The sequence below is a fragment of the Bos indicus genome, chromosome 26, assembly GCF_029378745.1.
Source record: "Bos indicus isolate NIAB-ARS_2022 breed Sahiwal x Tharparkar chromosome 26, NIAB-ARS_B.indTharparkar_mat_pri_1.0, whole genome shotgun sequence".
In the NCBI taxonomy this organism is placed as follows: Eukaryota; Metazoa; Chordata; class Mammalia; order Artiodactyla; family Bovidae; genus Bos; species Bos indicus.
The window spans coordinates 17,031,814-17,059,142 of NC_091785.1; the positions used below are offsets into that span (position 1 = coordinate 17,031,814).

Consider the following 27,329-nt stretch of genomic DNA (forward strand, 5'->3'; position numbering starts at 1 on the left):
CTTATGGCTTAGATATACCCATCATTTAAAAGTGAACATTTAATTTCCAAATACACGGGGTTTTTAAAGTATCTTTAATATTAATTTCTCATTTTGATACTAATTTCTCACTTAAATGTTTTCTTCTCTGCAATCATCCTCTGTGTTTTTTCAGTCTTCTAGCTTTATTGAGGCTTTCAATGGCTTTCAGTGTGATCTCTTTTGTCACACTTCATTTGAAAATATGTGAGTTATTTTCAAATATCTTTTGATATTGATTTCTAACAGAATTCCACAGAGATAAGAGAACAGACTCTGTATGATTTAAATACCTTTAGACTATGAACTTTTTGCACCTTGTTTTATATTCCTGGATATCTTCCAGTGTCTCCTAGTTATAGTCTATGGAAACTTGAACATGATTTGTATCCTACTATTCTGTGAAAATTGTGTAAATGTTAATTATGTTGAATTCATTCATGGTGCTTTTCAGGTGTACCATATCCTTCTACTTTTCTGTATATTCACTCTATTAATTTTTAAGAGTGATATTGAAACTCCAACTAAAAACTTATCTACTTAAAAAAATTTTTAAATATAATGGAACTACAAGTAACTTTGTTCTATATTTTCCAAGTCTCCTGTAAATGTGTTAAGCATACTTTATTATTTTTTTTTTTTTAAATTAATTTATTATTTATTTGGCTGTGCTGGGGTTTTAGTGGTGGCACCCAGGAATCTTCAGTCTTCACTATGGCTCGAGGGATCGTGGCATATGGGATCTAGTTCCCTGGCCAGGGATCGAACCCGGGCCCTCTGCTTGGGGAGCGTGGAGCCTCTGCCTCTGGAGCATCAGGGAAGTCCCTAAGCATACTTTCATAATTTAAAAAAGAGAGAGAAAAATTAACTACCACATGCAACCAACACACACCCGGAAACTGAACTATTGGACATTTATGCCAAATCACCACAACTATATTCACACAAAATCCTGTACACAAATGTTCACAGCAGTCTTATTCACCACAGACAAAAAAGTAACCAGATGTCCTTCAATGATGAATGGTTACACTAACTGTGGCACCCCCATACCACTAAATACTACTCGGTCATAAAAATAAACAAAGTGATACAGACAATAAGAATCTCCAAAGATTTATGCTGAGTAAAAAAGGTCACCCCCAAAGGTCAGATACTGTATGATTTCATTTACATAACATTTACAAATTATAAAAATGGAGAACAGATTATAGGCTGCCAAGGGTTAGGGACAGGAAGCAGGATGGTTAGATAAGAGAAACTGAAGGGCTCCATAGTGATGGAAATCTTAACCCGCTTCTGTCCACACTGATGCCCTGGTTGAGACACCGGGATAACTAGGCGTAAGTGCTCTCTTGGTATTTGTTCTTAAAGCTGCAAGTGAATCTATAATTACCTCAAAATTAAACACTTCATTACAAAAAAGGGAATGAACAATAATAGCCTGCAAAAAATCTGGGGGGATTAAATAAAAGTAATATTTTATCTTTAAAAGTCTTTTTAAATTTTGAGGGTTTTTTTTTTTTTTACATACCAGAAGCTGTAAAATTAATGTACACAACTTCATGAGTTTGCAGGTAAGTATACACTTGTGAAACCATTGCCATAATCTATGCCATAACCTGTCTATCCCCTCCAAAAACTTTACGTTATTGGTGAATACAAACACAGCATTTCAGCAGTATGCTGCTTCCCTGCTTATTGCCTTTGTCCAATTCTGCCAAATAAGTTTTTTTCCTCTTTAAAACTTTGTTTTCAAACACACTTGGACCAAACCTCCCACATACTTATGTTTCCTAGGATACCTACGAGATCTGGAGAGTATTGTGGGCTGGACCCAGGGCAGGAGACGCTGGGTGAAGGACTGGGACCCAGAGCGGCAGACTTGACTCAACATGCTGTGAGGTGGTCACTGACCAAGGTACCTGCAGAATTCATTTTTAAAAAATAAATAATCAAAATACTAGACAGTTCATTTTACTTTCATCCACCTCCCCACACCGAGAGTAAAAACTTGACTCTCCTGATCCAAACTCTTCTATATTAGAGGAACTCCTACCTCTTCTACATACAGAAAACAGAGAAAAACAAACGGCTCCTCCCCCAAGCTCTGACTCTATTCTTCCTTGCTTAGGACCATCTTAAGTTTTTTTTTCTGTTTGTTTTTAATAAATTTATTTCTATTTTTTGGCTGCACTAGGTCTTCACTGCTGTGCATGGGCTTGTCGTGGCGAGTGGGGGTTACTCTTCATTGCAGTGCAAAGACTACTCATTGTGGTGGCTTCTCCTGTTTGGGAGAGTGGGTTCCAGGCACGCAGGCTGCATTAGTTGTGGTGGCTTCTCCTGTTCGGGAGAGTGGGTCCCAGGCACGCAGGCTGCATTAGTTGTGGCATGCAGGCTCAGCAGTTGTGGTGCACAGACTTAGTTGCTTTGAGGCAGGAGGGATCTTCTTGGACCAGGGATCAAACCCATGTTCCCTGCATTGGCAGGTGAATTCTTAACTACTAGACCACCAGGGAAGTCCCAGGACCATCTTAGTTTTTATAGAAAAAAATGGGAACTAAGTATTATGAATATTTTGAGTGACAAAAAACATCTTCAAGGTATAATGTTTATCTACTGATACTAAATCTTCACTACAATTTCTACACCATTAGGGAGTCTTCAACCAATCAAAAACAGATTCCACATTCCATAAGCAGCCACCTCCACCTTCCTTCTCTCATTTCCCAAAAGAACTCTGAAAACCACATATTTGAAATATCAGCTTGATCCCTGCTGACACAAGGAGAGGGAGCAAAGGTCAGAGATGGTGGCTTTATCTTTCTTCTTGCTGTCCAGAGGAGTCCAAAGCATACTCTTCAATCCCTGGGAGGGAGTGGCAACACCTGAAAATGGCTGGCATTTGGAACGACCCTGGGCACACCTCATGGAGGATGAACACACAGCTAGTTTTCAGACCTGGGTTGTGGGCATTTTCCCACTGCAGGTCAAACTTAAGATTTTAGAAAAAGAATAGTTTATTTCATAAAAAGGCAGGAGGCTTCTTCCTATGTGTGTGTATATTAATATATAAATATACTCACACAGAGAGACTATGCCATTCATTATTGCAGCTCTTACACTACAGGGACATGGTTGTTTTCATGAGATAAGAAAAATCCTTCATCTTGCTTCTGGGCCTCCTTTTAACTTCTGCTCTACGCGTTAACAGATATATTCCAACTGTCTTACACATGCCTCACGGTGTTTAAACATGCCTAAAAAGACTAGCATTTTGCCCAAAAGTGAAGAGAAACAAGGAATGGTTAATGCTCTTCAATTTATACTGCACAAAGGTACAAAAAGGAGAAGAGACTGGCAGGATACATCTGTTTTACAAAATACGGCATCTACATAAGCAAGAGAAAGTGGTAAGTGCTGTCTTTGTTGACTTCAGTGTTTGTGACAGTAAGGAAGGTTCCAAGAGAAAGTTATTTGCATAATACTGAAGCATGCTATGAGGCCATGATCTATGTTTGCTGCTTATACAAATTCCTTCTGAAATTGCTGCTAAACAATTATTTATATGAATTCACCAAAATAATTCTAGAAGAGCCAAAAGGGCAAAACAATCAAATAATGACCCTAAAATTCTAATTCCATCACCTTCACAAACTTTCCCCAGCAACTCTAGCATTCAAAGTTGGATATATTCCTACAGGTTAGTTTCCGACTGGTTCGTGCCATTGTTGACTTTCCCAAAAGGATTATAAACTTTCCACCGAAGGCATGGTAAACATGGGAAACAATCAAGCTTTGCGCTCGCTAGCTGTACGCCTTCCAATCTTTTAAAGTCTCAGTCTCATCTGTAAACCAGGGACAATAACAATAAGGACCTCGTGGAATTATTTTGAGAGAATGTAGTAACTGCATTCCAAGAATGGAATGCCTGGATACAAGAGATGCTCAATAAACATCTACTCTCCTCCATCTGTCTTTTAGGCACTAATGTTATTATATCTTACAACCACTTTCTTCCTTATTTCTTTCAGGACCTGTCACTGGAACAAAGAATTTCATAGCCTCTGATGGGCAGACATAGTCACAAATTATACTTATTGACTATTTATCTCTCTCTTATCTATGAAAAACCGAGAAAGCTCTGAATGTTTAAGGTCAGTCAGTTATCACGTTGAAGATTGATGTAGAAACCAGGCCTCCTGGCCTCTCCCATCACCTCTGCCTGACCCCGCCCTCACTGCAAAGGATAGTTCATCCTCCCAGAATTTATTATGCCCTCGTAAAATAGATAGCTAATCTCAGGGAGCAAAGGGTATGTGTGTCTGTCTAGACCCCGTGTAATCAAATGAAAAGTTCCCATGTTTTGACTCAGGACATTTCTCAAGTACTTCTTTACAGGTTCCGAACAGATAGTCCTTATCTTACTTACTTGAATAGAGAACTGAACTTTAGTCTCAGCAAACTAAATACAGAAATACAAGCTTCCTATATGGTTCACCTGTTAAAGACAAAGCCCCAATGATAAACCTCACCTCCTCTAGAGAGGGGAACCGAGACGGGGGAGGGGGATGGATCTGGGTCCGCCCAGCCCTGATGAGCCACGGAAAGAATTATCCACAGACCTCCTGCCACACTGCAAAAGGCAGTCGTGAGCGAGCTCTCCTGCTGCGGGGTCGGGGGGGCAGGGGCGGGGGAGGTTTTCAAGAGGGCATCACGAAGGCCCAGGCAGGCCGCGCGGGACTGCACACATAGGCCCCTGACAGCTGTGTGGACAGTTACAAACAGGGCGAAACCCCACCACTCATGCAGGTGCACTTGAAGCTGGTTCCGGGATCCCGGGCCGAGAAGGCATCAGGCGCTGGGTCTTCAAGCCTCCATATGGATCAGTTTCTGCATCTGGGTGTATCCGAGGGGGTCGGGGAGTTCGAGTGCGCACCGCCCCCGCAGCCCTCGGGCCTCCGCGCGCCGGCGGCGTGTGGCGATGCAGCGCGCTCTGGGAGGCCCAGCCGGCCGCCATCCCTCTGCGCCCACACCCACTTACGGGTCCGACCCCCATCACTCTGCTCCCGCTCAGGCCGCGCGGACCTGCAGTCCCCACGGTCGCCCGTGACCTGGTGCGCACCCCTTCCCTTGCCTCAGCCCGGGTGCCGCCTCAGCCCTCACGCAGGCTCCGGCGCCTCGCCATCCCCGCCACCGTCCCCGTCATCCTTGTGGCCCGCTCATACCTGCCTCGCCTCAGCCGCTGGGCCCCACCACCCGGCCCGCAGTCCACGCCACGCGTCTCTCGGGCCGGCTTACTCCCCTTTTTCTTCCGTCCACGTCCCGCAAGATGACGTTACGTCAGCAGCGCTGGAGTAAACCCAGGCCGCAAGGACTCCGCTGTTGACGCGAGGCGGCTGGCTGACCCCGAGCTGCGCTGCGGCAATGGCGTAGGTGCGTTTGGAGAATCGGGCCCGCGCTCCACGTGGCGAGCCCCGCCCGCTGAGGCCCGCAGACGCCAGGGGGCGGAGCTCGAGTGCTCTGTGTGAACGTCCGCGTCCCAGCGGCAGACCCGGACAGGGGCCACGGAGAGTCGCCCCTCGGACCTTCCCCGGGAGGCAGAAAGGACGCCTGGATTCCTCAGCTGCTGGTAGATCCCATACGATGTGTTTGCCAGTATTGATCATTGTATCTCAGCCACACCTCGGAAATAGATTGGATCAGTTTGCACGTATTTGAGGATCCCGCACTCCAGGCAAACAACTAATGCTGTTAAAATGGAAATATTTTGACAGAGATTAAATGATTTGCCCCCTAGTCGCCTTGAGCTTCTCCCAGGGGTCCCAGCCCAACTGTTGTTTAGCAAGGGCATTGGTGAGGCTACTGTATTCTAAAATAGTAGTATTTAATCTCTGACAGTTGGATTCACCCTTAAAGTTAGAGTTCGGACTCTGTCCTTTTCTACTTGCAGTGTTTTCCTCAAAGGGCATGTTTCTGCATAGACAGGCCTAGACGTATCGCTGGGCACGTAGGTGGTTGGGGTTGCAAGAACACTTTGGTGGAGGTTTGTTAGGAAGGCATCTTGCCCGTTGTGGGGTAGTTCCTGAGAACAATGCTGAGCCTATTCCTCGTTCATTAAACTTCGGCTACTTTGTGGCAGGCATTCCCTAGGTTCGGAGGAAAACATGGTCACCTTATGGGAGAGACAGACCTGTGAGCAAATGGTTACACTATTTGATTAATGTTAGAGGAGCCGTGTCGGGGATTCAGGCAAGTCTGAAAAGAGTAGACATTCGAATTGGGGGAAGCGGGGAGCAGGATCGCAGGAGGAAGAGGGAATGGAATGTCTGGAGGCAGGAGACGCCTTGTGAGGAGAGGCTACATGTGGGACGTGACAGGAGAAGTGTTTGGGGGAGGGGGGAGAAGGGGCTTGTAAAATTTTTGTGACAGGCCAAAGAATTTGAATCTTTTCATCCTCAAAGTTAGAGAACCCTGACTTTCAAAGTACTGGAGTGACATGATCAGCTCTGTGTGTCTGAAATCAGTAGAGAGGGGTTTAAGCTGGGAGCTCACTTAGCCTATTGCAAAGGCCCAAGTAAGAAATGATGGCTGGGGAAAAGTATCCAGCAGCAGACAGGGAGCATAAAGGAGGGAGAGCTGACTTTGTTCACTACTTGGAAGAGGGAGAATGAGAGACAAGGAGGTGGTTGTTGCTGTTCAGTCGCTGAGTTGTGTCTGACTCTTTGTGGCCCCATGGACTGCAGTAAGCCAGGCTTCCTTGTCCTTCACCATCTCCCTGAGTTTGCTCAAACTCATGTCCATTGAGTTGGTGATGCCATCCAACCATCTCGTTCTCTGTCGTCTCCTTCTCCTCCTGCCTTCAATCTTTCCCAGCACGGGGGTCTTTTCCAATGAGTTGGCTCTTTGCATCAGGTGTCCAAAGTATCAGAGCTTCAGCTTCAGTCCGTCCAATGAATATTCAGGGTTTATTTCCTCTAGGATTGACTGGTTTGATCTCCTTGCTGTCCAAGGGACTCTCAAGAGTCTTCTCCAACACCACAGTTCGAAAGGATCAATTCTTCAGTGCTTCTTTATGGTCCAACTCTCACATCTGTACATGACTACTGGAAAAACCATAGCTTTGACTATACGGACCTTTGTTGGCAAAGTGATGTCTCTGTCTGCGTTTGTCATAGCTTTTCGTCCAAGGAGCAAGTGTCTTTTAATTTCATGGCTGCAGTCACCATCTGCAGTGATTTTGGACCCCAAGAAAATAAAGTCTGTCATTGCTTCCACTTTTTCCTCCATTTATTTGCCATGAAGTAATGGGACCATATGCCATGATCTTTTTGAATGCTGAATTTCAGGAGTTTTTTCACTATCCTCTTTCACCTTCATCAAGAGGCTCTTTAGTTCCTCTTCGCTTTCTGCCATAAGGGTGATATCATCTGCCTATCTGAGATTGTTGATTGCAAATCTGGTGGTGCTACAACATTTAGGAAATAGATGAGGGGAGTAGTTCTTTTGGGTGAAGGATGAAAACACCAAACGTGTTAAGTTTTGAGCACTTTGGATTTAAAGTAGAAGAAACAAAAGAAATAAAACTGCCCTCCAGAAGTTTCAGTGGGTACTTCAGCTTTTAAGAGTCTCACTATGAACTTAGAACAAAATAGGTATCTGCAGGTATAGCTAAAGCCACTGGGGACAGAGGCTTTCTCCACTCAGGAAGTTCTGTTCTTAATGTGTCCTGATGGTTTAGACAGTAAAGAATTTGCTTACAATGCAGGAGACTAGGGTTGGATCGCTGGGCAATGCAGGAGACTAGGGTTGGATCGCTGGGTCGGGAAGATCCCCTGAAGAAGGGGATGGCTACCCACTCCAGTAATCTTGCATGGATAATCCCATGGACAGAGGAGCCTGGTGGGCTAAAGTCCATGGGGTCGCAAAGAGTCAGGCACCACTGAGTGACTAACATTTTCACTTCAAACCACACATCACCTTAAACAATAATTGTTTGTCTGCCTTTCCTGCTAGAATATAAGCTCCTTAGAGCAGGAAAGTATATTCCTGGCACATAATGGCCAATAAATATTTGATAAATGAATGAATTTAATTTCTTTGGGCCCAGTAATACTGTCCTTGTCTACTTTCTATACTTGCCTATATTCTATATAGTATATTCTGCATATACTAGCCTATAGCATTGCTAAGATCAAATATGAAAATTCTTTAACACTGCCAAAACATTTTGTTTGTTTTCATTACTATTTTATTGTTAATATTCTACTCCACCAATAAAGTTGAGTGGGATACGTGACTGTGGATTGGGAAAATCAAATACCAGAATTATAATCGTTTGCCTTTTGAAAGAAATAAATAAAAATAGTGAATATAAGTTAAAAAAAGAAAAGAAATCAAGAAAAATATTTCAGCCATGGTCTCTTTCCTGCATGTGACTTAAATTAAAAAAAGATTCTCTTTTGATTGGAGGGATTTTTGTCTCAGCAAGTGGAAATATGGCTAGATATGACCAGAAAGTTACATAGGAAGTGGCTTATTTAGAACCCAAGTATAAGAAGGCAGGGTTGAGGACTGCTTCTTCACATGCCAGAGAGTACTAGGTTAAAGCTATCTTAGTCTCATGCTCTTTACTTGTAACAGAAACTTATTCAAACAAAACAATTTACTGGAGAGAGTAGTTTCCAAAAGCAGGAGGTAAAATTGGATCTCTTAAGAGGTGGATACAAGGAACTAGAATCTGGGAACCAAGACTCTCCCCTATCTCTGGGTTTCTTCTTTACATTTATATCTGCACATCTGCCTCTTTTTTTCTCTTTTTAAGATACACTCTTCCCTAGTGAACATTGGTTAAAAATGGCTTCCTCAGCCCTAAAATATCTTCAGTGCCTATTCCCCACTGACTTTTAGGCTTGGTCCCAGTTTCATATTCCTCGAGATAAAACCTTACTGGCCTAAGTTGCCCCAGGTCTCCCATTTTTGGTCTAGTCAGCTGTGGCAGGGAGAGGAGGGGTCATGCAGATAACTCAAACACACCAGAGCTCTATGTGATGGGGGATTCTCAGAGAAAAGGGAGTAGGCTAGGCCAGCAGACATGTTATACGAGCTGGCAATGTTAGGACAAACACTTAAACCAGTTTCGGCCAGACTATGGAATATCCTTTGTAGTTTCACAAACCAGGCTGAACATCAGAAGCACCAGAAAGCCTTTTAAAAAGATACAGATTCTTGTAGCAGGTGAATTAGAATCTCTAGATACAGGGCCTAGGAATCAACATTTTTAAAGAACCCCAGATTTTGATGTGACTACTTTTGGGAACTCCTGCTTTAAAAGACAAGCTTAAATGTCAAGCAAACAAATACATCAACAGAAATGGGAAGTTATTCATAAATAAGAAACCCTATATATGATAAACAGGGAGGGTTTTTTTTCCAGAGAGCAAATTCCTTTCTTTAAAATACAGTTTTATTTTCTGATCATAAATATCAGAAATGCTTATTAAGAGAGATTCCCATTTTAAACATGCTAGTCTTTCAGACTTTTGTTTGTCTAAGTACATATGTATAAATATTTTTGTTTTACAAAATTAGGACCGTAAAGTATATGTACTATTTCATGGCCTATTTTATTCACTAAAAATAGATCATGAGTATTTTCATATGGCAATAAGGACTGGTCTACTCAGATGGTAAAGTGTCTGCCTGCAATGTGGGAGACCCGGGTTCGATCCCTGGGTGGGGAAGATCCCCTGGAGAAGGAAATGGCAGCCCACTCCAGTACTCTTGCCTGGAGAATCTCACGGATGGAGGAGCCTGGTAGGCTACAGTCCACGGGGTCGCAAAGAGTAGGGCACAACTGAGCGACTTCACTTTAACTCAATTTTCAGTGGTCGTACATTTCAATCTATGGTTGCATCATAGTTGATTTAACTAATCCCGACTGAGCAACTCCACTTTCCACTTTATTGTTGGGACATCCCCCCACCCCATAATGTTTAATAAGTGGAATTGTTGGGTTAAAGTTTATGAACATTTTTAAGGCTTTTGATACATATTGAATGGAGAAGACAATGGCACCCCACTCCAGTACTCTTGCCTGGAAAATCCCATGGACGGCGGAGCCTGGTAGGCTGCAGTCCATGGGGTTGCTAAGAGTTGGACACGACTGAGCGACTTCACTTTATGGTATTGAACTCCCCCTTCACCAAAACCTTATATATTTCTTTTTCCCACTGCCACTTTGGAGCAGTCTCTCAGAGCTATCTGAGATGCTGCCTCTCCAGCTGCAGTCCTCATTTTGCCCCAAATAAAACTTAACTCACAACTCTAAAGTTGTAAATCTTTTTTTAGTTGACAGATCTCATATACTATAGTTTAAAAAGGTATGGTAGATCACAATGAGACCATTTTACATCCATTATCCAGGATGGCTAAAATAAAAACAATAGCAAAAGGATGTGGAGCAGCTGGAAGCCTCATATACTGCTTGTGGCACAGCCACTCTGGAAAGTAGTGTGGCAGTTTCTCAGTAAATTAAACATAAAGTTGCCATATGGCCTCCTTCCACTCCTTCAGATAGGTCCTCTGTTTTCCTAAATGCTGTCCTCTGGTCATGAGTAGGTGAGGATCTGTTTAGCCAAAATAAGTAGGCTGCCTCAGAACTTCCCATGGGGAAAACTGAAATCTGATTCTTCTCCTTTCTTCACTTAGTCTCTATGGTTGAGAACTCCAAGCAATAGGAGACACAGGATAATAATGGGAAAGATGGAGCCTTTTTGAGAGCCTTCTCCTCTGCTAAATGCCATTTTGAAGGGAAAAAAGAAGTCGAATGGATATTTCCAGTCCATTCTGGGTTGGCCTCTTGGAGGCTCTGGCTTCTGGGTAATGTCCACAAAGGTCACCACAGTTTTCAAAGGTACTTCTGTTTTGGGCTGGGAATCCTGCAGGAAGAATGTCCATGACAGGTCAGTGCTTGGCACCCATTCAAACAGCCCTCCAATTTGAATGTTATTATTACTACCCTGAATAAAGACCCATAACAGACTGCTATGCAGTTCACTTTCTGAGACACAGGAAATTACTTACTTAGCAACAGTTGGACCAAAACTGTGAACACTTACACCTACCAAAAGACTAACTCCAGCTTCCCCTAGCTGGGGAGCTGGCCTGATAACAGAGAAGCCACTGCTCCTGTTACGCTTTTAGCAGCTCTACCTTATCATGTCCCAAATGGCTCCAGGCTCTGAAACAGTATACATGTACTAGTGTATGTAGTAGTAGCAATTTTCTTCCTTCTTCAGTTGCAAGAAGAAACATGAAACTTCATGGAAAAGGCAAAGAACTTCAGCAATGTAGATTAAAAAAAAAAAATCAAGATTCACAGAATCTCAGGGTTAGAAAGGATCCTCCTAATCACCCACCAATTCAAGTCAAATGAAAACGATGCTCCCAAGAAAAGGGACCTTGTCAAGCTGACTCATGTAGCTTTGGGTGGATATGGTTGCAGCCTGATGACTAGAATCATGTTTGTCTAAACTGAATTAATTCCCTTTGTTCCAACTCTGTTCACCAGGCAAACTTTTGATTATAATTTGATAGTAAGTAACTATCGTGTTTCTGTCTTCACTCTGATGCCACATATTATCTCCGCTTTGGCCTTTGGCAACAGTAAATGTCAGGTTCTAGGAACATAATTTTGCTTGGTATAACCCTTCTATAGATATTTTAAAAATGAATGTGGGGCCAGTGCTGTGATAATTTTGCATGTCATACTAACTCTTTGGATTTTTTTTTTAAACAGTGACGTTCATGCAGGGCTTGGTATACAATTAATGTAACTTCTGTGGCTCTGAAAGCCCCACATGCATTCTAAGTACAGCCAGCTTAGGCTGAAGATGCCAGGGTTCCCTGATTCCAGCCAAGACTGGCTGAGACTAACCAGATTAAAAAAAACGGGGAGGAGTTTATTACTGAAGAATAAGCAATAACCTTTCTTTAGACTGTAACTTACAAAAGGATTTCCTGTTCGGACTTTAATTTTTCCCTAGGAACTTCATAATGGGGAGAGGATGTATTCAATTTTTGGAGCAAATCTTTTGCAGTTGACATTACTGAAATATGTTAATACTGTTATTTAACCTCACTGCAGAATGCCTGATGAGCTATATAAGCTGGGATGGCTAGAAATACTTTAGGATGGAAAATAGAATAGAGAATGGATTTTCAGCCTTGTGTTCAGTGTTACCTAAGAGTTGATTTAATTAATGTGTTGTTCTGACTCATTTCAGAGCCTTTGGGGGAGGGCAAGTTTTAAACTGCCCACAAGCAGGAGGAATTGTGGTTAAAACTGGGGTACTGAACTCATAATGGAAGAGTGCAGTTGTACATTAGGAAGCTCCCTGCTGCACACTCAAGTCATAACCACCTGCCTAGCGTTTATTAGTGATAAAGCTGGAATTCTGATCTCCATCTGACTGTTTTTAATTGGTTTCAAACTCAGGTAGGGAAAAGTGTCATTAGCTCTGCAAACTCCCAAATCAGGGAACTTTTGGTCATTCTATGAACTTGTTCTATACTGAGAACAGACCTTTAAGATAGCTATGAGCCCAAGAAAGCAACTTTTAGTTTCATGTATGAAAGTGAAAGTTGCTCAGTCGTGTCTGACTCTTGCAACCCCATGGACTGTCCATGGCATTCTCTAGGCCAGAATACAGGAGTGGGTAGTCTTTCCCTTCTCCAGGGGATCTTCCCAACCCAGGGATCGAACCCAGGTCTCCTGCATTGCAGGTGGATTCTTGACCAGCTGAGCCACAAGGGAAGCCCAAGAATACTGAAGTGGGTAGCCTGTCCCTTTTCCAGTGGATCTTCCCTACCCAGGAATCAAACTGGTGGATTCTTTACCAACTGAGCTATCAGGGAAGCCATCCACTTGAATATATATTTAAGTCTACAGTGGTGTTTCACAGCTGGGAAATCCTGCATGTTTTTTGTAAAAGTTCTTTGAATCGGGTTGTTTTTTTCAGATTCACTGAGGATATAGGCTCATCAAGAGCTACTACTAGACTTGATTTTCGGATGGCAATGTAAAGGCATGTCTTCTTTCTATATATCCTAAAACCACTCTAATAAGAAACAGATACAAAACTCCATCTTCATTGAAATGGAGAGATAACATAATACATGAATACAGAAAATAGATGGAAGCAAGGTTTCACAGAGGGTTAGAAGGCCAAACCTAAAAGCCTTCAGAAACTAGAAGAGGATCTCTGTAGAACCCTGACTCAGTAATAGGAGATAACAGGGAGGTAGGGATGAGGCAGGGACAGAACATGGTTACTGAGTGATATCCTCCTCAATGAAATCAGACAACCACCCTTTCCCTGTTTCAATGAGAGACTGGAAAATTTAAACCAGAGAAATTCTGGATTTCAAGATATATAGAAAGGACAGAGTGAAGTATGGAACCAAAAATAGGGAAATTACTCTGCATAATGAAATACCTTGCCCCAGTCTGGCTTCAAAGTGCTGAGAGATGCTCTTATCCACATACCCTTTAGTTAGGAGCCAGCAGGGTTGTTTTGTTGGTTTTTTTTCCTTTAGAAAAGTAATAGTCCCAACAAAAAGACAAAAAGCTACTGACATCTGGCAGTCCTATAATCTTGTAAAGGCCCAATTAGTACAAAAACATAAATAGCAGAGTACCATGTAAATAAACTGTATTTACTTAATGGGTTTGTTGTGAGAATTCAATACTTATTTAAAGAATACTTATAAAAAATATTACCAGTGCCTGTCATATAGTAAATGTTCAATAGATGTTTTTCTATTATTATTATCAGACAAGAAGATATAAGTCTACACAATGTTTTGCTTAAATTCTTCATTTTGTAGTTTGTTCTTGGGAACATTCCAAAAATGTTGCTATTTTACTTATTGTAGTGAGAGGAATTTAAAGTGTTTCTAAAGCTACATTTATACAATGAAAAGTCATTTTGACAGTTCAGTTCAAACTTCAGACAGCCTTCACTTCAAGGTGTAGAAACATAAATATCCTACCAGGCTAAGCAGATAACCTAAATGAGAGAAGTGGGGCAGGTAAGGGTGGGTAGCTGCAGGCTGTGTGAAGGAGGTATTTTATTAGTGGCAATCACCATTCAGTATGGCTTCCCTGATAGCTCAGTTGGTAAAGAATCTACCTGCAATGCAGGAGCCCCTGGTTCGATTCCTGGGTTAGGAAGATCCACTGGAGAAAGGATAGGTTACCCACTCCAATATTCTTGCTTCCCTTGTGGCTCAGCTGGTAAAGCATCTGCCTGCAATGTGGGAGACCTGGGTTCGATCCCTGGGTTGGGAAGATCTCCAGGAGAAGGGAAAGGCTACGCTCTCTAGTATTCTGGCCTGGAGAATTCCATGGATTGTATAGTCCATGGTGTTGCAAAGAGTCAGACACAACTGAGTAACCTTCACTTTCACCAATTGGTGGTAGATTTTATGCCATGAAGGAGTGTAGGATCTCTTATCACCAGATTTTCAAGACAAGTCAGAGATCTGGATGTCAAGGTAAAATTTCTTGATTTTTAAATTTTAAAAAACACAAATTTTAAAAAACAAAATGCTTTGCAAATCAAACAAGTCCACAGGCTAAACAGACTACAGGCTGCTTGTCTGCTACTCAGCTTTAGTTTTATGCCATCATTCAGACACACTAAGCTGACTGACACAGCCTGGGTGAGACCACTGTCAACTACAAACTTTCAAAGGATGGCCCATGGGGTAAGGAGAAGAACTGCATAAGATATACCTTCAGCAAAATGTCTCCTTAATTAGCTCCTCCTTTTATTACTTTAGACACTTTGGAACATGTATACTAGTTTTCTTTGAATAGGCTCTTGCTATGATGAGAAAAAATTGCACAGGAAGTCCTGAGAGACAGGCCTGTGTGGATAAAGGGAAGTGATTTAAAATTAAGGACAAATAATCAGTATAAACACATAAAGAAAAAATGAGTGCTTATGTGACTTCAGGAGAAAATTTCCATTCAAGATTGCAGTAAAAAAATTTCAATACAGATGATAAAACTGTCTGTTATAGAATTATTTGCATTTGCTATTGGAAGGACTGATGCTGAGGCTGAAACTCCAATACTTTGGCCACCTCATGAGAAGAGTTGACTCATTGGAAAAGACCCTGATGCTGGGAGGGATTCGGGGCAGGAGGAGAAGGGGACGACAGAGGATGAGATGGCTGGATTCGATGCACATGAGTGTGGGTGAACTCCGGGAGTTGGTGATGGACAGGGAGGCCTGGCATGCTGTGATTCATGGGGTTGCAAAGAGTCGGACACGACTGAGCGACTGAACTGAACTTTTTGTGATATGACACTATTGATTCATAACTCCTTTTACTTTTACAAGGGCATAGTATCTTTCATGGAAGCGAGCTTCTCAAGTGAACATTTTTGTATAGTCAAAATTACCCTTGCAAATCATTTAAATCACACTAAGTAAAGGCACATGATTTGGCATATCCCAAATCACCCCTCAGTATTAATAAATTCAACAGAGTTAATTTTTGCTCCATCACTAGAATAGAAATTGTGTCTTCAGTTATGCACAAATGAAGCACAACTGAAATTCTCAGCTGTCAACCACTTAGGACAGTTAGATGTGAATGACTGTAAGTGTGATTTTGTAGAGGGGACAGACTAACCTGAAAAGCTGCTGCTAAGTCACTTCAGTCGTGTCCGACTCTGTGCGACCCCGTAGGCGGCAGCCCACCAGGCTCCCCTGTCCCAGGGATTCTCCAGGCAAGAACACTGGAGTGGGTTGCCACTTCCTTCTCCAATGCAGGAAAGTGAAAAGTGAAAGTGAAGTCGCTCAGTCTTGTCCAACTCTTGGCAACCCCATGGATTGCAGCCCACCAGGCTCCTCCGCCCATGGGATTTTCCAGGCAAGAGTACTGGAGTGGGTTGCCATTGCCTTCTCCAACCTGAAAAGCTAACCTCTATTAAATACTAGAAAAATACAATGATTAAAAATACCTGGAAAAGACAGAGGCACTGGGTAGCTTCAATGCCTAAGAGAACCAGAGATTCAGGAAAATAAAAAGAACAATCCTGTAGGTATATTCCCAAACTACACAGGTATTCATGAATAAAGATACGGTTCATAAATATAAAACAATAGATTCAGTGCCATATCTGTAACAGGTTAAATGAATCTTACAGAAAGAGTTCTGTTTTATTCAGTAAGCCAACACAGAAAGAATGGAATGTTCGTATTAACACAGTTTCTGGTAACGAGTTTGAACACATTTATAGGCATAAAGAGCTAAGGTGCTCAACTTGTGTGAGGGAAGAGCTAAAGGTATTTCACTTCTGACTTAAATGTAGTCTCTAGTTTCTTTTCTGGGAGGTAAAATCAATGACTTACAGGTAACACTTTCAATTAGTTTTAATTTCCATTAAAAAATAATCTGGCATAACAGTTCATACATGAAGTTCACCAGGACCTAATCATTTTATTTTTGAACTTCCCATAGCTGTAGGCAGTTGCTAAAACTGTCCTATGGCACATCTTAAACAGCAGGTATATGTTTACTACATATTAAAATTATTTATTTTAATGGAGTGCAATCAGCCAAGAATTGATGATTACAAACTAGCCACAGTAGTAACTTTAACAGCAACCAACTGGCCAGAGACTAACAAATGTGTGACTGTCACTGAATACATAGAATGTCATAGAATATCTTTTCTGTGGTTGAATCAAACTGTATAGTAATTATAGTATGATAATTTAAAACAAAGTAACCTATACTGTGGTCATGAAATTTAAAAAAACACGGGGAAAAAATATAGACTGAATTTACCATGAAAACATGTTAATTTCAGTAACCAGTTAGGGAGGATCTACTTGAAAGTTAATTGTTTCAGCTCATTCTGACCAAACATTAGAATTTTGGCTGGTAGCATAAACTGACTTTCAGGAAGTTAAAAAATTAACTGGTCATCAAATGACTGATATAATAATCTAGGCTTTGCAAGGCTTACCTGTATGGACTGGAGTTGGTATAGAAATCGGGCTCCTGACACATGAGCTTGTGGGTTGGACTGGAGGCCTATATATGCCCACAGTATCTGGATCTCCAGGGAAACTGGTATGACACAGCAGGAAGTACAGTGCATAGCCTGCAGGAGAGTAAAGAAGCACTTGATGGGTAATTGCTGATGGTTGCCTGTAGTTATTAATATTTATCATGCATTAAGTAGCTGTTGTTTCTTAAACATTACACAATAACAGAGAAGACAGTGTGGCTTAGGGAAAGGACACAGAAGTTCATAAGAGGTCGTATTATTGTTCAGTTCAGTTGCTCAGTCATGTCTGACTCTTTGCCACATCATGGACTGTAGTACACCAGGCCTCCCTGTCCATCACCATCTCCTGGAGCTTGCTCAAATTCATGTCCATCGAGTAGGTGATACCATCAAACCATCTCATCCTCTGTTGTCCCCTTCTCCTCCCACCTTCAATCTTTCCCAGCATCAGGGTCTTTTCCAATGAGTCAGTTCTTTGCATTAGGTGGCCAAAGTATTGGGAGTTTCAGCTTCAGCATCAGTCCTTCCAATGAATATTCAGGACTGATTTCCAACCAGGATGGACTGGTTGGATCTCCTTGCAGTCCAAGGGACTCTCAAGAGTCTTCCCCAACAACACACTTCAAAAACATCAATTCTTCAGCACTCAGCTTTCTTTATGGTCCAGCTCTCATATCCATACATGACTACTGGAAAAATCATAGCTTTGACTAGACAGACCTTTTTTTTTTTTTTTAACAAAAATGATTTATTTGCAACACAACCCAGTCCCCATCACTTCAATACAGCACAGGAATAGAAAAGAGTCACAGTGCAAGCATTATTTAGTCCAAGGCAGAACTCCATGCCTCCCAATACAGCAAGCCTGTCTCCCCCAGAGACCCATGCTCAGAGCCCAGCTGAACACACAAACAAGCAAGCCCAGTATGAAGTCAGCCCCAGGTCTCAGCACATTTCACCCTTCCCCCACTGCCCTATTAACCTTCCTAACTGCAGCCTTCTATGCCTTCCACTCCCAACCAGGCCAACTCTCAGGCTCTGAGCCACCAGCAAGCTTTCTCTGTAGGATTATTAACAAGGGTTTAAGGATTACCTAAAATGAGAAAATACCCTGTGAAATCTATTGTTCCAGAGAAAATTTAAAATGACTCCCCCATACATAATTCTAATCAACAATGACAACTCTTCATTTTTTCACTATAGATATAAGAGGTTTTGAAATGATTGTCATCTCTGCTCCATTCACATTTCCCTACTGGCTTTATTAACGGCTGCTCTCTTCACAGCAGGATAATAAAGGGATCATCCCAGGCATTTCTGCCAGGTTCAGAGCCTGAGAGGAAAAACCCTGATGGCTTAGAAAAAGATTCCCTTCTGTTTCCTTCAAAAGATTTCTAGGGAGATTACTGCTTAAAAGTTTCCTAGTCCATCTAAGAAACAGTTTTAGATGTAGAGGGAAATCCAAACACAGAAGCAAGCAGTCTCTTCAATTAGGTAATAGTTTCTAGGATTCAGGAGGCAAGGAAGAGGAGTATAAAATCTCAAGTTGCTGTCTTCACCCCAAACCTTCTAGATCCTCAGAAGACGGACTAGTGGTCAAAACATACTGATATTTGGCATCAGAACTGTTTTTATAAAGTGAGACACTCATAAATAGGGGAAGAAGACTTAAAGTACAATGCTGAAGGTAAGGAATAGAATCTACAGATTGGGTAGAGCACTTGGGTTGAGCACTTTCAGATTTAACAGTATTTGTTTACTATAAATCCTTTTCTAATTTCTTGGGCAAACCTGATCTATCTGTACCTTTGCTGTCACCTGCATGTACAGGACTGGGCAATCATACCCTCATACTCCTTGTACAAGATACTCCCATTTGCCTCAATCAGAAGGATGCTAATGGGAACATACTTATAAGGGACACAGGAAGGCTGAGGGACACTCTGATCCACCAGCTCATTGACAAGGTTCTGGATGATGGCATGATTGGGAGAATTGAGACCATAGTGTAGTACCCGAGGACATACTCCCTTACAGTAGTTTGGGGTATAGAGATGGGGAGCGATGATCCAGTGATCCCAGCCCAGCTGCTGGAAGCTGACTTGAAAAGGGTGGAGGGAACACAGATTACTTTCAGGCCCGTCATGCTCCCTGGAGGGGCCAGGAACTTCAGATGCAATACTGCCTGCTTGACGAGCCCTCCTCAAGAGAAGAGAAGGGTCTTTTTCTGTAAACTCAGGCCTTTAGGGAGAGGTTTGGTCTTCTGAACACTCTGAGTGTCATTGAAATACAGTAACAAGAAGACAGTGTCCAATGATGAAGTTCCATGCCACCAGAACTCACGAACCTCACTACCTCTTGGCTGCTGACACACGAAGCGGAGTCGTAGAATCCTGCGCCCCTTGTGATTCCAGAGCTTTTGCCCAACATGTTCCATGATATCCATCTCTGTCCAAGCTTTGGGCAACAGGGAAGGCTTTGAGGAGCCTCTTCCTGAATAAGGAAAGTGATTGGTTGGGCTTTTCTGGACCCAGGGCTCCACGTGGCAGGAGAGGTGGGAATGAGTTAGGTGAAGTTGATGGCGGTAAACCACAGTGGCTCTGACTAGTTAGTATGCTACCCGGTTTGGTCTCAGAGGAAAGTCCAGGGTCTGTATGTGCCAGGAGCCTCTGAGAGGCCTTGCTACACTAGCCAGCGGCCTCACCAGCCTCACCATGGTGGCCCCAATGGTGCGGTTTTCCCTAGGGTGTCCACTTGCGTCAGCTGAATGCTGGTACAACTCCAGCATATACCGTAAGGGATGCCCTAAGATCCGAGGCTTCCTCTGCTGCTTGCCAGGGGCTTCTTCCAGCAGCTCCTGAATCAGGGGCAAGGTAGGGGCCTCAGGCAGGTGGGCAATAGAGGGCTGCCCTACCTGTGTCATTTGGACCCTATGTTCCATAAAAAGCACCAGTCCCCAAAGAAGAAGGATTCTAAGGATGCTCAGAAGGACCATCTTGAAAAGCTTGGTGTTCAGCAACATGTTCTGGTAAAAGCCCAAAGGATACCACTTTAAACCTTTCCTTTTACATGGGTAACAGCATCCAGGCTCCACTACCACAAAAGATAGAGCAAGGAAAAATGAAAGGCTGGCAGGCAGGTCCTATGTTTCTTCCTCTGGTAGGATCTCCTGAACCAAAAAGAGGTTTTCTAAATTGTCCTCTTTGCATCAAATAAACAGAAACAGCAGGTGGGACAAGGCAGCGTGCCCATCCTGCGCTCCAGAGCTGGGAACAAGATCGTATTTAAAAGGAGAGGTCCATTCCAGGACCTGCTCCCTTACCTTATCCACTAGGATGAAAAGAAGCCCAGACCTTTGTTGATAAAGTACTGTCTCTGCTTTTTAATATGCTCTTTAGGTTGGTCATAGCTTTCTTCCAAGGAGCAAGTGTCTTAATTTCATGGCTACAGTCACCGTCTGCAGTGATTTTGGTGCCCAAAAAATAAAGTCTCTCACTGTTTCCATTGTTTCCTCATCTATTTACCATGAAGTGATGGGACCGGATGCCACGATCTTAGTTTTTTGAATATTGAGTTTTAAGCCAGCTTTTTCACTCTCCTTTTTCACTTTCATCAAGAGGCTCTTTAGTTCTTCTTCGCTTTCTGCCAAAAGGGTGGTGTCATCTGCATATCTGAGGTTATTATTGTCCATGATCTTAAAAAGATAATATTCTAAAATGGAAAAACTAAAATAGAAAATAAAATGGAAATACTAACATAGAGATAAATAAAACATAAATAAGCCCATGTACAATGGTTATATGAAGTGCCCAGTGAGTGGTGGAGTCACTATTGTGGAATGCCAGAAGCAGCAGCCATTTCTGGTTGAGGATGGCTTCATAGAACCGGGATGAGTAATGTGTGATGGAGGAAATGGTGTTTAAAGGAAAATTTAGGTAGAGAGATGGCACATAAAATGGTATGCAACTAGAATAGCACGTGATGCCATTGAGGGGCAGTTACTGATTAAGTACAATTGTTACGGTCTCCTGTGTGCCAGGCATGTGTGAGGCACTGGCCCCGAGCCGACCACTTGACTGAAGCAATGGATCTGAACACACAAACAGTGGAAAGATTAAGGAAGGATGTTTCAGGGTTAGATTATGAAGCCCAACTAAGCAGTCTGACTCCAGGACAATTAATTCTAAGATGCAGGAAGGACTGGTGGAAGTGAGGACATAAATCAGGAAGTTATGATAACTTAGCAAAACCAACTATCCTCAAATATGCCTTGCTTTTCTAACTTCACACTTTTTATTTATAGTAAGACTTGGCACCCCACTACAGTACTCTTGCCTGGAAAATCCCATGGACGGAGGGGCCTGGTGGGCTGCAGTCCATGGGGTCGCGAAGAGTCGGGCATGACTGAGTGACTTCACTTTCACTTTTCACTTTCCTGCATTGGAGAAGGAAGTGGCAACCCACTCCAGTGTTCTTGCCTGGAGAATCCCAGGGACAGGGGAGCCTGGTGGGCTGCCGTCTGTGGGGTCACACAGAGTCGGACACGACTGAAGTGACTTAGCAGCAGCAGCAGCAAACATAGGCAATAACATGTCTAAACTAGGAACAGGGGAAGACAGACCATGTTTACGTTCTATTTATTCAGGAACTGTCAAACTCTTCAAATTGGCTCTACTATTTTGTAGTCCCACCAGCAATGTCTGAGGGTTCCAATTTCTCCACATTGCTGCCAACTCTTGTTTTTATCCATTTTTAAAATTATAGCCATCCCAGTGGGTATAAATTGGTATGTCCTTGTGGTTTTGCATTTCCTTAATGGCTAATGATATTGACTAACTAATGACCTTTTCATGTGTTTGTTCCAAATATTTTAGAACACTTTCCCTTTCATTTTTTCTATCTATATTAGGAAAATTTTTCCATGTTATCAAATATTCTACAAAAATGTGATTTAAAAATGTAAATAGTAGGTTTAAGAATCATAAAGAGTAAATTCCGCTATAATCTCAGTCCTGGTCACTAACCATTTCTTAATACTCAGCTATCTATCACCCCAAACCACGCTCCCTAGGTATGGCTTTATGAGGTTTAAGAAAACTTAATTTGACTACAGTTGTCCAAAGACTGGATCAAATGACTGATACAATAATCTGGGCTTTGCCTAATTATCTAGGCCTAATTATCTATTTGCCTAATAATCTAGGCTTTGCCTAATGTTCTGCCTAAATAAATTAATTTATGGTTTATCCATATAATGGAATAAAATGTACTTGGATCAAGTACATGTATCTACATGCATCTACATATCCCCCAAGTCTCACTAAAAGGAAAGAAGTATACAAGGAATAAAGTCATAATAGTGCTGAGAAAGGGAAAGGGAGCACTTTAAAAATAAAATCTAAGAGCCTTTCAAAGTCTGAACCAAAATTCAAGAGTTGAAAAAAAGACTGATAAATCTCACAATATAAAAATCAATTCCTGTATGGCATAAAAACCATAAACAAAGTCAAAAGACAAATGACAAACTGAGAAATAATATCTATAAATCAGATAACAGAAAAGAGACAATTTCTCACATACTCAAAGATTTTCTACAAGTCATATGGCTAGTAATTCAATAAAAGTGGGCAAGAGATAGAAACAAATCATAGTGAAGAAAATAGGAATTATTCAACTGTATGTCAAGATACTCAACCTTACTCATAGTAGGAGAAAAAGAAAACTACATTGTGATACTATTTTTCACTTATCAGATAAGCAAAGATTAAAAGCTTGATAATCCAGTATTGAGGGTATGGGTAATAAGCCATCCCATAGATGGATAGTGGGGCTTGTAAATAGGTACAACCTGTATGGGAAATAAATCTGCAATATTTATTAAAAATTTAAATGCATATACCTTTGGATCTAGCAATTCTAAGATTTTTCATATAGGCTTATTTTCACATGTACAAAATTGTGCCTGAACCATGTTATAAAATGCCACACTGTGTATAATAGCAAAAGGCTGAAAACAACCTGAATGTTCTGCCTAAATAATTTATGGTTTATCCATATAATGGAATAAAATACAACTATACCATGCAAAGGATGAGGAAGCTTATTATATACTGATATAGAACAAACTCTCAAGATCAAGAGAAAAATGATCTTGTATCATTTGGATTAAAAAATGAGTATTTACTTGTGTAAGCATGTAATATCTCTGGAAGGAAAGAAAGTAATAACTCAGCCTCTGTGGAAGGGAAGAGCTGTCTGAGAAAGAGTTTCATTTTTGTACTTTTGGAATTTTGAACCAAGCGTATGTATTACTTACACAAGAAATAAAAAGCTTAAGTGAAAGGAAATAAAGATACAGTTGATTAAAGCCAGGAGGGACAGTGAAAGTGAAAGTCACTCAGTCCTGTCTGACTCTTTGTGACCTAATGGACTATACAGTCCATGGAATTCTCCAGGCTAGAGGGGGCAAAAGAGGAAGTAGATTTCTTTCTTTTACTCTGACACACAGATTTCGCTATTTTACTTAGACTGGAATCAAGAGGTACACCGGCTAAGCACTGATGTTGTGGCCACCAGAAAGAATAAAAACAGAAAAGAGCTGAATGAGATTTTGTCAGGGGTAGTGGGTATTGAGGTTTTTATTTTTTCTTAATACTATTCTCTAAACCTTCTACCTTGAGATTTTTCTCTAAGTAAGGAAAGTTATATATATATATACCTGACCTGAAATGATGACTTCAGATGGCCATGATTTCTTACAGTCTTTCTTTTAGGACAACCACATTATCTTTCTTCTGTGACAACCAAACCAACTATGGAAACAGGTCTGGTTTTAATCTTAATAAATAAAGGAGGAAAGTAAGCTTTTGTCAGAATGTGTATTTCTTTCCTTACCGAAACACTGTAGTTCCTGCTGAGGATCTGGGTCCACTCTCCCTTCTGGGCTGGGTCAGCATTTCCAAAGATGGCAATGTGCTCTGGTCTGGGACTTCCATGGAGAGCCTGATAAAGCTCCTGCTGCAAGTGGCTGCAGTCCACCCTTTTCAGCCTGAAATGAAACAGCACGGAGTCGAGTCCAGCGCTGACATCATAATTAATTCATTCAAACATCAGAAATAATACCAAAAATAAATTGTGGGAAACAATCCTTCACAGGTATAAAAGACTCAAAAAAAGAAAAAAAAAAAAAAAAACCCTCTTAGCAATATAGCAATATTATTTCAAGACTATTCCTAACATTCTCTGAACTCTAATTCAAAATATAAAAGTTGCCACATCACATATTCCCTACAGGTAGAGACAAATTTGTTAGAAATGATGTGGAAGCAAAGTATTACCTGAGCTTGCATCCAGATATTGCATTCACTCCAAATTGTACTTCATGTCTCTTAATAGAGCAAGTTCCATCACCCTGGCTCTGTAAGAGGGTCATCTGAGGTGGAAAGTGATGGTCAAGGAGATCATAAAAGAAAAAGTAGGCCGATTGGAAAATGTATGCTTAATATTTGCTTAACACTATTGGTACTTTACTAACATCATGATATTATTCAAGTTACATTTTTGCTTCCCTCTGGCAATGAAAACAGAGAATTATTGTTTTTCCAAAAATGACCATATACCTTAAATATCTCATTAAAATAAACAATTCAGTCAGGATCCTCACCTTCAGCCAGTCTAATATAACTTCGAAAGCCTTTGATACCATCTGTGTTTGAGAACATATTAATAGTTTGGTAAAGGAAGTCCTTGGGGATTCCCTAGTGGCTCAGTGGTAAAGAATCTGTCTGCCAATGCAGGAGACATGGGTTTGATCCCTGGGTCAGAAAAATCCCCGGGAGAAGAAAATAGCAACCCACTCAAGTATTCTTGCCTGGAAAATCCCATGGACAGAGAGAGGAGCCTGGCAGGCTATAGTCCATGGGGTCTGCAGAGTCAGATACAGCGACTAAACAACAACAAAGGAAATCCTCACTACCTAAAAAATGGGGAATCACAGAATTGGAAAATCCAAAAGATCAGTAACTAAAGCTTTTGTCATTAGGCTGTAGTAGGCCACCCAGATACCCAAAAAGGATACTGAGTGTCTCATATCACCAGTTAGAACCAGGAGTGGCTTTCCGACAATATACCCAGGATTCCCACTTCTAGACCCAGTAAGAGACGCAGCTGTGCTCTGTTGGAAAGCCTGCAGAAAGAGTGAAGGAAAGTCAGTATGGAGAAAGTCATGCTCACTCACTTTTCCGGTGTGGCCTCATGCCCTTCCTTAAGGCAATGCTGCAGGTTAGCTGCACTGAACAATCTGGCTTCCTTCCACAGTGTAGCATTTTGCAAAAATTGCTCCTCCAGCATCTTTTACTTTTTTTAATTCACTAAAATAAATCCTTATTCATATCCATCTGAACACTCCTTCTACCAAAGATTGCAACTAAAGATCTATCAAAGATCTCTCAATCCTGTTTTCCAAAATTACTATTAACTCAGGGCTATGTTCAGTGTAGCTAGAATCAGAGGAGTTTAAATGTAATTTAGAACTATATTTTAATAAACTATAGATGTTCCACAGATGAATACTCTGAGTGACATGGGATTTAGTGAATCACTTGAGGGTAGAGTTGAGAAGAAACTGGACTCTGCTATGTTCAAAAGGAAAGAAAGTAGAAGAAAGTCAAAAGGTGGTGATCAAGACTAGAAACTTAAGCCGGACATGAATAAAATGCTGAATGCCCAGAAACATGAAAAAAGCTAGTTAAAGAATTTGTGTGGGATGTTAGCTAAGTTTATGATTCAAAATGACGATTTAAAAAAAGTGTTTGGCTTTGTGCGTGAAGTCCTGCTTTGCTGGGGGAATATGTTAATGAATAAACCTTGCTGAATCCTTATCACTCGAAGTTAAATTACAGAATATTAAATGTTGAGACTTCGGTTGACAGACTGAACTAGGCCTTCATATTCTTATTCTATCTTACATGTATTATAGAAGCAGGGGAACTATTTCTAACCCGATATTTCTTTCTTCTTGGTCCCCTATAAGAGAAGAACCCTAACCCTGAAGTGAATGATGAAATCTTGCTGTAATGAAGTGCCTGGCTCAACAGTTAGGTTCGTTTGTCCAAAACTGACGGAGACTTTCTGGATTCCAAAAGTCCCATTGGTCTCTATCTCATAGATGACCTGAAACACAAAAGTAGAATCAATTAATAAAAAATATTTTGTGGGCCAATTATGTTTAGTACAGATTTCTTGTTTTTAAGGGTTTTCCTATAACTGAATAAGTCAGAATGGTGACTATACTTAACAATACTGCATTGTGTATTTGCAAGTTGCTAAGATAGCAGATTTTAAAAGTCTTCATCACAAGAAAAAAATTGTAACTATGTGTGGTGATGAATGCTAACTTATTGTGGTAATTGTTTCACAGTATATACATGTATCAAATCATTATGCTGTACACCTAAAACTAATATAATTTATATATCAATTATATCTAAATTTAAATAATAACTGGATAAGGGAGACTACAAGTGTTATCTTAAAAATGCCAAATACAAATACTATGAAAAGATAAAAGTTGACTTCATATTATATCTATACATGAAAAAAGAAATTGAATAGAGCTCTTTGAAAGCATTCATGGGAGAGGTGAATTTATGATAAGAATTGAAAGGGACGAAACATAAATTTTGATTGCATGCAGAGAAAGTGAGTAGGAGCACAGGCAGAAGTGAACATGGAATGGAAATCTGGTTTACTTCACTTTCACCATGTCTGAGGATGAGTTAAGATAGTAGCTGGAGATGGAAGTCATAAAAAGGTAAAGGTAACCTTAGATTTCTAAACATAGGTTTTAAAATGATGCTTTCCAATAATTCTTACTTTTGTTTGTTGCTTAGAACAGAGAGAATAGAGGAAAAGAAGTTGAAAAATCTATTTCAGACTTTCAGGTGATACTGATTTTGTCAACAAAAGAAAGTGTGGTCAGTAAAAACTAAACAGACTGCACATGAGCAAAGAAAGAAGAATGATAAATAATCAATATTCTGGACACGAAATGACAGAGGACAGTAACGATGGCAATGACTGAAACACGCTGGGAGATAGGTGATGGGCTCAGCTTTTGGCATGTTAAATTTCAGATAATGCACAAAAATTCACGTGGGGTTGGTCTGGTACTTAATGGAAGATGAAGCACCTCTGGTAATGCTGATCAACATACATT

The 27,329-nt window shown here is 41.1% G+C and overlaps 2 protein-coding genes and 1 pseudogene across 13 annotated transcripts in view; all 3 read right to left on the minus strand.

Moving 5' to 3' along the window:
• ALDH18A1 (aldehyde dehydrogenase 18 family member A1) overlaps positions 1-5,395 on the minus strand; it is a 41,259-nt gene extending 35,864 nt beyond the window's left edge. For both annotated transcript variants that reach the window (XM_019952875.2, XM_019952874.2), the window contains exons 1-2: positions 5,247-5,395; positions 1,828-1,943 (exon numbers count right to left, since the gene is read on the minus strand). In XM_019952875.2, coding sequence (XP_019808434.1) covers positions 1,828-1,915 — 88 coding nt within the window. In that variant the 5' untranslated portion in view covers positions 1,916-1,943; positions 5,247-5,395. The remainder of the gene's footprint in view (positions 1-1,827; positions 1,944-5,246) is intronic.
• A 204-nt stretch (positions 5,396-5,599) lies between these two features.
• The window catches only part of TCTN3 (tectonic family member 3), a 55,239-nt gene continuing 33,509 nt past the window's right edge, over positions 5,600-27,329 (minus strand). For 6 of the 11 annotated variants that reach the window (XM_070780560.1, XM_070780559.1, XM_070780558.1 and 3 more), the window contains 6 exons: positions 26,159-26,284; positions 25,191-25,298; positions 24,451-24,545; positions 24,008-24,161; positions 17,069-17,206; positions 9,968-10,958 (listed from right to left, as the gene is read on the minus strand). In XM_070780560.1, the coding sequence (XP_070636661.1) occupies positions 10,725-10,958; positions 17,069-17,206; positions 24,008-24,161; positions 24,451-24,545; positions 25,191-25,298; positions 26,159-26,284 (855 nt within the window). In that variant the 3' untranslated portion in view covers positions 9,968-10,724. Of the gene's footprint in view, positions 5,770-9,967; positions 10,959-14,818; positions 14,953-17,068; positions 17,207-20,637; positions 20,808-24,007; positions 24,162-24,450; positions 24,546-25,190; positions 25,299-26,158; positions 26,285-27,329 lie in introns of those variants that run through there. The other 5 variants (XR_011564248.1, XR_011564246.1, XM_019952877.2 and 2 more) reach the window with 5 other exon arrangements.
• On the minus strand, positions 17,835-20,631 carry LOC139179940 (bone morphogenetic protein 15 pseudogene; annotated as a pseudogene).